This window comes from Chrysochloris asiatica, unplaced genomic scaffold (assembly GCF_000296735.1).
Source record: "Chrysochloris asiatica unplaced genomic scaffold, ChrAsi1.0 scaffold00223, whole genome shotgun sequence".
In the NCBI taxonomy this organism is placed as follows: Eukaryota; Metazoa; Chordata; class Mammalia; order Afrosoricida; family Chrysochloridae; genus Chrysochloris; species Chrysochloris asiatica.
The window spans coordinates 114,105-125,081 of NW_006408741.1; the positions used below are offsets into that span (position 1 = coordinate 114,105).

General features: G+C 40.4%; 1 protein-coding gene across 1 annotated transcript in view; it reads right to left on the bottom strand.

Annotated features, from left to right (window-relative positions):
• Window positions 1-10,977, bottom strand: part of NMNAT1 (nicotinamide nucleotide adenylyltransferase 1) — a 39,795-nt gene that overhangs the window by 13,454 nt on the left and 15,364 nt on the right. Inside the window, exon 2 of the mRNA XM_006873086.1 lies at window positions 7,418-7,601. Coding sequence (XP_006873148.1) covers window positions 7,418-7,601 — 184 coding nt within the window. The remainder of the gene's footprint in view (window positions 1-7,417; window positions 7,602-10,977) is intronic.

Consider the following 10,977-nt stretch of genomic DNA (forward strand, 5'->3'; position numbering starts at 1 on the left):
CTGCCATCAAGTCAACTTGGACTCACAGTGACCCTATCTAGAGAACAGAGTTAAAGTTCCTTAGGGTTTTCCAGTCTAAATCGTTACAGGAGCAGACAGCCTCATCTTTCTCCCCAGAGCAGGTGGCACGTTTCAAACTCTGCCTTTGAGGTTAGCAGCCCAGTGGGTATCCCAGAGCCAGCAGGGCTCCTTGTTGCTGTTGTCAGGTGCTGCCAAGTCAGTTCTAACTCTTACTGATCCTATGCCATCCTCATAGGGGGATATGATGTTTGTGCCCATTGCTGCTGCCACGGTGTCACCCCATCTCAGAGGGAGGTCATTGTCACCCCATCTCAGAGGGAGGTCGTCTGGCCTCTTTTTCACTGACTCTCCACTTTTCCAAGCATGATGCCTTTCTCCAGGGACTGGTTCCTCCTAACAACACGAAGAACTGCAAAAGATGAAGTATCACCATCCAGGCTTCTAAGGAGCATTCTGGTTGCATTTTCTTCCAAAACATATTTGTTTGTTCTTGGTATTTTCAATATTCTTCTCCAACACAATTCAAATGCATCAATTCTTCTACCACTGTTTTATTCATTGTCCAACTTTCATATGCATATGAGATGACTGAAAATATCATGGCTTGGGTAATGACACCTTAGTCATCAAAGTGACAGCTTTGACAATTTTCTCTGTGCTTTTTTATTGCCTCTTCTTGTTCGGGAATTCTGATCAAACATGAGTTTTTCCTCTTTATTGTTATCCCACATAATCCTTAGGCTTTCTTCTGATTTTTTCAATCTTTTTTTTCCTGAATGTTCTTTTAGCATACTAGAATTGAGAAATTTATCTTCAAGCTTAATAAACCCTTGATTTTTTGACTGCTGCTTCCATGAGTGGTGATTGTGGATCCAAGCAAAATGAAGTCTTTGATAACTTCAATGTTTTCTCCATTTATCATGATGTTATTTATTGGTCCAGTTGTAAGGATTTTTGTTTTCTTTTTACTGAGGTGCCATCCATACTGAAGGCTGTAGTCTTTGATCTTCATCAGTAAGTACTACTTCAAGTCCTCCTAGCTTCCAGAAATCACAGTTGTGTCATCTGCATATTACAGGTTGTTAATGATTTTTCTTGCAATCGTGATGCCATATTTTTATGCATACAATTCTAAATTCTTGGATTCTTTGTTCAGCATACAGATTGAACAAGTATGATGAAAGGATATAACACTGATACGTGCCTTTCCTGATTTCAAACTATTCAGTATCCCCTTGTTATGTTTGAAGTACTGTCTTTTTGGTTTATGTATAGGTTCCTTATGAGCCCAATTATGTGTTCTACAATACCCATTCTTCTAAAAATTATCCAGTTTGTTTTAATCCACACAGTCAAATGCCTTTGCATAGTCAATAAAGCACAAGTAAATGTCTTTCTGATATTCCCTGGTTTCAGTAACGAACCATCTGATGTCAACAATGATATTCCTCATTCTATGTCCCCTTCTGAATCCAGCTTGAATTTCTGGAAGCTCCCTGTGGATGCACTGCTGTAACTGTGTTTGAATTACCTTCAGCAAAAATTTACTTGCATGTTATAATGATAATATTGTTCAATGATTTCTACATTCCATTTGGTTACCTTTCTTTGGAATGTGCACAAATATGGATCTCTGGCAATCAGTTGGTCAGGTAGCTGTTTCCCAAATTTCTTGGCATAGATGAGAAGTATTTCAATTTGTAGTCCATTAATTCCTGGAAGCTTGTTTTTTGCTAATGCCTTCAGTGCAGCTTGGACTTCTTCCTTTAGTACTATTGGTTCCTAATCATATGCTACCTCTTGAGACGACTGAACATCAATCAGTTCTTTCTAGTACAAGGATTCCTGAGTATTCCTTCTTTTCATGTTTCCTGTGTCACTCAATATTTTGCCTATGGGGATGGTGATAGTGTTGGTTATGTATTATAGAGTCGGTTCTAGCTCACAGAGATGAGTCTATAAATCTTTACAGGCCCAGAAAGTCTCATCTTTCTCCTGCGGAATGGCTGGCAGTTTTGAATTGCTGACCTTGAGGTTAGCAGCCCGACTTGTAACCACTAAGCTATCAGAGTTCCTTATTTTTGCCCATAGAATCCTTCAATATTATAACCGGAGGCTTGATTTTTTCTTCTTTCAGTTTGAGAAATATCGAGCTTGGTCTTCCCTTTTGGTTTTCTAACTCCAGATCATTGCACATTTCATTATAATACTTGACTCTGTCTCATTGAGATGCCCTTAGAAATTTTCTGTTCAACTCTGTTACTTCATTATTTCTTCCCATCATTTTAGCTTCTTAAGTTCAAGAACAAGTTTCAGCATCTCTTCTGACATCCACTTTGGTCTTTTCTTTCTTCCTGTCTTTTTAATGATCTTTTGCTTTCTTCCTGTATTATATTCTTGGCATCACCCCACAACTCTCTGGTTTTTGATGAAAGGATTATAACACTGATAGGTGCCTTTCCTGATTTCAAACCATATACTATCCCCTTGTCCTGTTTGAAAGACTGCCTTCTTGGTTTATGTACAGGTTCCTTATGAGCCCAATTATGTGTTCTACAATACCCATTCCTCGAAAAATTATCCATAGTTTGTTTTAATCCACACAGTTAAATGCCTTTGCATAGTCAATAAAGCACAAGTAGTGTCTAATGCATCAAATCTGTTCTTTAGATGGTCTCTAAATTCAGGTGGGATACGTTCAAAGTTATATTTTGGCTCTCATGGACTTGCCTTAAATTTCTTCAACTTCAGCCTGAATTTGCATATGAGCAATTGATGGTCCATTTTTCAGATAGCCCCTGGACTTGTTGGGGCTGATGTTATTCAGCTTCTCCACAGTCTCTTCCCACAGATGTAGTCAATTTGATTCCTGCATAATTCACATGGTGAGGTCTATTTATAGCTATCATTTATGTTGTTGAAAAAGGTATTTGCAATGAATACCTTGCAAAATTCTATCATGTAATCTCCACAACTGTTTCAATCACCAAGGTCTATTTTCAACTGCTGATCCTTCCTCTTTGTTTCCAACTTTTACATTTCAACCACCAGTAACTATCAATGCATCTTGATTGCATGCTTGATCAATTTCAGACAGAAGAAGTTGGTAGAATTCTTTAATTTCATCATCATTGCCTTTAATGGTTGGTGGATAAACCTGAATCATAGTGATATTAATTGGTCTTTCGTGTAGGCATATAGATATGCTATTACAGACACCACTGTACTTCAAGATAGATTTTGAAATGCTCTTTTGATGATGAATGTGATGCCATTTCTCGTTCATTTGTTATTCCTGGCAAAGTAAGCCATATCATTGCCTGATTCAAAATGGTCAATACCAGTCCATTTCAGCTCACTAATGCCTAGAACATTGATCTTTATTCATTCCATTTCACTTTTGATGGCTTCCAATTTTTCTAGATTCATATAGGAATGAATATGCTATGTTTTGATTATCAATGAATGTTTGCAGCTGTTTCTTCTCATGTTTGAGTTGTGACCTGTGATAGTTAGATTCCGGGTCAACTTGATTGAGCCAGGATTCCCAGTTGTTTGACAGTTGATTGTTACTTCTAAGATGATTGGCTATGACCAGCCAATCAATTAAAAGGATGTTTCCTTGGGGGTGTGGCCTAGTCCCACTATAATGAACATACTGGCAAGACTTGCACTACTCTTCCCTGCTGGATCTGGATTTCATTAATGCACAAAGTAGTCATATAGTATATTTTTACTATTTTTGTAAATACAAAATGTCAAATAACAAGACAAGGTGTCTTCTGCTTTTTTAAAGCTCCATTTACACCACTTCACTTTTATCAAAGACCTTTATCAGTGCCTGTTTTCACTAACTGAGAGAAAGCCAAAGGGGACTTTAGCTTTTATGTAAAAAGCTGAAAAGCAAAACTAGTGTTCAATGTTTACTTTGTAACAAGTCACTAAGGAGGCAGAGCCGCTGGAGTGGCATCAACAAGCTTGGAAATTACACTCAGCATCAAGCTACCCTAGCTTAGAGCAGAGTCTGTGAACACTATCTGTTTGTGTGATTTTAGGTTTTACATGTTATTTGGTATGATTTGCTAAGTTATTTTTGGGGTCTAGGAATGCTCAATGATGTTTCCCATACAAATTAATAGTAATTGTATCTTTGCTTTACACTGTAATCTGCTGAAGAAAGGTTTCAAGAGAACACTTTACTTTCAGAGAGCAGGGGAAACCTGTTGTCAATAAGTGAGGAGTTATTGTTAAGTGCTGTTGAGTCATTTACTACTCAGAGCAACACTATATATGGTTTCTGAGGAACAACTGGTGCATTTGGTGCCATACTAGGACTCTTAAGAGAGGAGTTGTTGTTGTTGTTGTGAAGTGCTGTTGAGTCGGTTCCAACCCATAGCGACCCTGTATAGGGTTTTTGAGAAGCAGCTGGTGAGCTTGAACCACCAACCTTGCAGTTCAAATGACCTTGCAGTTCAAACGACTTTGCAGTCTGGTGCACCATTATATTAGAATGATTTATCATCCCCATTTAGAAAGCAAGACAATACTCATTTGCTCAAACAATAAAGCCAGGATTTGAACTCAGACAGAGTGGTTCCAAGAGAGAATGATATGGCAGACTGCTTTCAGCAAGTTCACACCTTGGAAACCTTACAGGGCAAGTCTACTTTGTCCTAAAGGGTGACTATGAGTCAGAACCAACTAGATGACAATGTTTACTTGTGCTTATTGACTATGCAAAGACATTCTACTGTGTGCATCATAACAAACTATGGATAACATTTCAAAGAATGGGAACCCCAGGACATTTAATTGTGCTCATGTAACATCTATATATAGACCAAGGGGCAGTCATAAGAATAGAACAAGGAGATACTGTGTGGTTTAAAATCAGGAAAGCTTGCATCAGGGTTGTAACCCTTCACCATACTTGTTCAATATGTATGCTGAGCAAATAATCCAAGAAGCTGGATTATATGAAGAACACTGCATCAGTATTAGAGGGCAGTTCATTAACAACCTACGATATGGATTACACCTCAACATAAAGAAAACAAAAATCCTCATAACCGGACCAATAAACAACATCATGATAAATGGAGAAAAGATTGAAGTTGTCAAGGACTTCATTTTACTTTGACCCACAATCAATACTCCTGGAAGAAGCAGTCAAGAAATCAAATGATGTATTACTACATTGGGCAAACTGCTGCAAAAGACCTATTGAAAGCGTTAAAGAGCAAAGATGTCACTATGAGACCTAAGATGGGCCTGGCCCAAGCCATAGTGCTTTCAACTGCTTCATATAATGTAAAAATTGGACAATGAAATAAGGAAGACCAGAAAAGAACTGATGCAATTGAATTGTGATACTGGCAAAAAAATATTCAAAGTACCATAGTCTGGCAGAAGAACAAACAAACATATCCTGGAAGAAATACAACCAGAATACTCCTTAGAAGGGCAGATGACTTCATTCTCATGTACTCTGGCCATGTTATCAGGAGAGACAAGTCCCTGGAAAAGGACATTATCCTTGGTAAAGTGGAGGGGTCAGAGAAACAGAGCAGACCCCCAGCAAGATGGATTGTCACAGTGGCTGCAATAATGAGCTCAAACATAACAACTGTGAGGATAGTGCAGGACGGGGCAGTGTGGTTTCTGTTGTGCACAGGGGTGCTGTGAGTTGAAGCTGACTTGACGGCATCTAACAACAACAATAGTCTGGTTCCAGAGTCCCCACTCTACTGAGGAATGTGGCTTGACCTGGTAATGAAAAGAAGAACAGTAAAATGAACCACAATGAAAGGAGTAAAGTCCTAGAGACTACAGGCAGGATTTGTGTATGACTGTATTCTGGGCTGGTGGCAGGAGACCCCACTGCTTTACAGATGCACAAAGTTACCTCAGGAACACGAGCTACACTTGTGGGATCCAATGTGAGTCCTTTGTTCCCCTAAATCACTTCCCTTTTGAATGTTGGAGATGAACATGTAAGGGACAATAAGAATACCATGGAGGCAGAGAAGGCTGGGTAAGGCTGGGATCCAGGAGCCCAGTCTCTAATGGGAGAATTGAAGGCCACCAGCCAGGGGAGACACTCTTCTCTCTGCCAAGCCTGGAAAATGTGTCCTCTTGATAAGTCACTCACTGATCTACTTACATGTTAGATGCTGTCTTCTGGCTCAGTGTCCAATCCTATACTAAACACACTTCCCAGGAGTCCTGCAGACAAGTTCTGAGTGTGCCTGAGGTTCTGCCAATGTGATTCACTCCGGAGAAATTTGGAAGGCTCAAGGGTGGCAGTGAATGCTGATAAGCATCCTTACAGCATGAGTGTGGAGGCTGAACTCAGTAGTTCATTGTCTAGTCACCATTTTTTAGGAACTGAGACAGAGTAGCAGGAACTGTGCTTGCAGCTGAAGCAGGAATTTCCTGAATGCCAACTGCAGCTAAGGAGGTGTGAGCTTGGAACAGAAAGCCAGAAGCAGGACCTGCTTCTACTTCTCCAGCATTTTAACAATATGTATAAGCTCCCAAATTCCCTTCTTTTCAAAACACTCAGAATGGTTGGTTTCCTACTCTGAACCTTGGCAGATACAGTCAGTAACCGGAAGTTTCAGAGTTCTAAGGACACACATTAGAAATGTCTTTTCAGAAAGCTCTTTTATTTTATACTCAAGATAACACTAAAGTAATTACACCTTACTTGCTCTGGTTTCAGAACTTTAATTGTGGAGCCATTTCCAAGATTGAACAAAGAGTTATGGCATGCTCCAAGGGCTGTCATGGGAGCAGTAACAAAAGCAGGTTTGTCTGTGGCCAAGTATCATGCTACTCTTCTCTAACTGTCCTACTTCTCTTTTAAACCTAAAAAAATGATGAGGGTAACATCCTATGACACCTTTTCCTTTCTTACTCGGGGCACAGATGGACAGGCCATGCAGGCTTCCTCTGTTCTCAGAGAGATCACATGGTAGCAAGCATGCAAACATCTCAAAACATAAGATACAAAGGCTAAGGAACACCCCATGCTCTTATTTTCCTCATAATAACCTTATACAGGAACAGGGCCACCTAAGCCTGTCCAATAGTGACGGTTCTACAAATCCGTATGTTCACAGAGGAGCCCCTGGGTGGAGTAAACTATTAATGTTAAAAAGGCTGGTGACTGCAGTTCACCCAGAGGTACCTTGGAAGAAAGGTCTGATGATCTTGAAAATCCTCTGGAGCCCAGTTCAACTCTGACACACATGGGATCATAATGAGTCATAGTTGATTTCACAGCAACTGATTTTATGTTCATAGACACAGCAGCAATGAAACATGACAAAAAGCCAAGGAGGTCCCCACCCCATTTCCGTAGAAGTGATGATGCTGACCTCATGATAAATACCTTAGTACTTTAGCAGTCTCTATCCACTCGTTTTGAAGACTTTCCCACGTGTCAACTTCCACCCATTTTGAATTCTTAGTGGCAAGTTCGGCCATGATAACCCGGTGATGGGCAGGGATGAGTCCTTTCTTCTTATATGCATCACCCACGGGAGAAATGATGCCTCTGACAACTCTATATTTTCCTGGGTAAAGAATTGAGTTGGATATAGGGATAATAAATCATTAGGCTTTGTGCAAAGTAAACATTATGATCAATGCTATTTTAAATCATAGACCCCCTTTTCCTAACTGTTTAGTTCTCTAAAAGTAATTTCTATATTAAGTTAAAAAGAATCAGGAAGGAAAACAAACAAGATGGCGATTCGGTAGAAGTGCACTGAGGAGCTCCTCTGGCAACAACACAGAATACAGGACCAAGCAAGTTCAGGGGTTGGTGCCACAACTCTGAACCACATATAAACAAATATTTAGAAGGTTGGAAGGCTTACAGCTAGGGGAATTTGTAGCAGAAGCAAGAAATCCATTGCTTTTTAATTAAAAACACTCAGCTGCTCCCAGAGCCACCATCTTGTACGAGACCAAGACGGGGAAGGATCAGAGCAGTCACAGACGCCTGACAGAACTGCGGAGATAAAGCTGTGGACATTCTTTTTTTATTGGTATCTGTTCACTGGTCCCTCGCTATCTGTGCACCTCCATAGGGGTGCCTGAGCGAGTAGACACCGCTGCCCCACCCTCAGAGGGTTCTACTACACATGTGCACAGATCTCCTCAAAATTTAAAGAGACAGTTTCCACTTAAAACCAAACGGCCACAGCCGGCCCTGAGCTGTTTATAACTAGAAAAAAGGCCTGAACGGGGAATGTGGAGTAGGACAGGCACACTAAAAAGGAAATAGGACAAAAACTAAATCCTAAGTTACGTCAAAACGACAAACAGTGGCATCTTGAAATTTCCCAGGAAGAAGAGTGAAAAGGGAAGCCAATTTCCTGATCACATCTACCTAAGGCAATCAGAAAGCATAAAAAATACCAAAATACACAACCATCTACGTATTAAAGCCACAGATAATTCCTGAATATGCCCAAAAAACAGAAGCAGATGACCATATCTGCACATGTCCAGAAACGAGATAAAGTGACTGAGGCAAATGAGCTGGAAGTAGACCTACACTCCATACTGGAAGATGGGCAGGCTTTGGAAATGCCTGAGAGGGAATTCAGAAAAATGATTATAAAATGTGTTAAAACACTATACAATGGAGTTGAGAAAAATAAGGAAGAAGTCAGGAAAGCACTACAGGAACAATCAAATAAGATAGACACAGCATTGGAAACAATTCAAAACCTAAAGAAAGAGGTCCAGATGGTTAATAACAGAAGATCAGAAATGGACAATACACTGAAAGGGCAAAAGAGTAGAATTGAAGAGATAGAAGCCAGAACTAGTGAGCTAGAAGATAAATCTCTCAACACTACTAAGACAGAAGAACAAACACAAAAAAGGATTTAAAAAAATCTGAAGAAGGCCTAAGATTCATGTTGGACAACATGAAGAGAAATAACTTAAGAATTATTGGCATTCTGGAACAAGAAGAATCAGACAAATCCACAGAGGAGATTGAAGAGCTTCTGGAAGAAAATTTTCCTAACACCCTAAAAAGTGAAAAGATAAGCATTCAAGAAGCTCAATGAACCCCAGGAAGGATAGGCCCTAAAAGATAATCACCAAGACATATAATAACCAAGCTCTCCAAAATCAAAGATAAGGACAGAATCCTGAAAGCAGCTAGGGAAAAGAGAATGTAACATACAAAGGCAAGCAAATCAGATTAAATTCTGATCTCTCAACAGAAACCATGCAGGCAAGAAGGCAATGGGGAGGCATATAAAACCCTGAAAGAAAAAAACTGCCACCCAAGAATCCTCTACCCAGCAAAGCTGTCAATCAAATACTATGGTGTAATCAAAACATTATAGGATAAACAGAAGCTAAGGGATTTTGCCAAAGCCAACCCTGCTATGAAAAACATCCTAAAGGAAGTTCTGCGGACTGAGAACCAACAAGAACGGACAACAACTACAGAATGATGTACATGGCAGCATCACCCTGAACTCAACAAATGGAAGAGTCAAGAACAGAATAAAATTATAGGAACAGAGGATCTGGAAGGTCAGTCTATGATTAAAACAATTACAATAGGAAATAAGGTAAACACAGAGGAACAGAGATCCAGGTGGTGGGAAGGTCAGGTAGATTACAGGATAAATAGACTGTCTTAAATGGAGGGAAGAATTAATGGAATATAAGGTAACCACAATGGGGTTGGGGTGAGGGTTTAGTTTGGGTGTTGGGGAGGGCAATACAAGAATGGGGGAGGAGGCAAAAATAGATAGGGGAACACTGAGACAGGTTTGCATGGCCTAAGTGGGACAGAGGTAAATAGTGATGCATGCTCAACCTTGGAAATACAGGACTCTGTGATACAGGGATCTAGGTATAGCTTGAAGAGGGGAAATAATACTAAAATGCTTGACTATCTTATGAATATTAGTTTCCCTTGCCTACTATTGTAAAATAGACACTTGAGTGGGATAGAAAGGAATGTTGGGAAACATGATTACAGAAAACTTGTAAGCCTATCTTCAGTCTATAACTGACTGGAATACCTAAAAGGGGTTCTACAACTTGCTCAGTGAAATAGGCCTCTTACAAAGCCTTTGTAGCGGGCAGGACTTTAGGTGGAAGGAATCCTGAGTCCCATCAAGAACCTTATGAGGTGGGACATTCCCACTAGCAAGGACAAGCAGACCAGCCTGGAACAGCTAGAGCAACAGAAGATACATCTTTCAAGAAAGATCATCAGGAAAAAAACAAAACAAAAATGTCAGCATGACTGGCTACTACAAGAATAAGCAAGCTGTTCACCAGGAAGACATCAAGGCTAGCTAGCAATGAAGTGCCTTCAGGACAAACTCCCCTCTAAGACTGAAACTCAAAGGGAACACACAAACAAGCATGTAAGGTTGCTGGCGACCACATTGGTCTACTGGTGAGTGGAAGAGGGGAAAGGCATCAGTGAAGAACTGGGCTGAGTTCAACCACAGTCCATTGAATCCTGTTGACCTGGAGATGAGAGAGAGACGAGGAAGGGCTGGTTGGTCCAAAGTGTGGTGAGAACTGAGAACACTTAGCCGATGTACAAGGACATAGCCACAGAGAGCTAGAGCTGAGAGTGAAGCATCCAGCTAATATGAAATGAGGTGAGATGCACAAGAACACCCAAACTTGCAGACAGTACCCTTTTGACCTAGCCTCGATGGCTCGATAATCAGAACTCGACTAGAGGAAGATTGAAAAAAAAATTTTTTTTTTAATAAAGGAAACAAGGGTAAATTGCTACAGTTTGATGAACCTGACCTATACTCAGAGAGGTTGTTGTTGTTGTCAGGTGCCATCAAGTCGGAACCGACTCATAGCGACCCCATGCACAGCAGAACGAAACAATGTCCGATCCTGGGCCAACCTCACTACCGCTGCCACACTTGAGTGCATCAA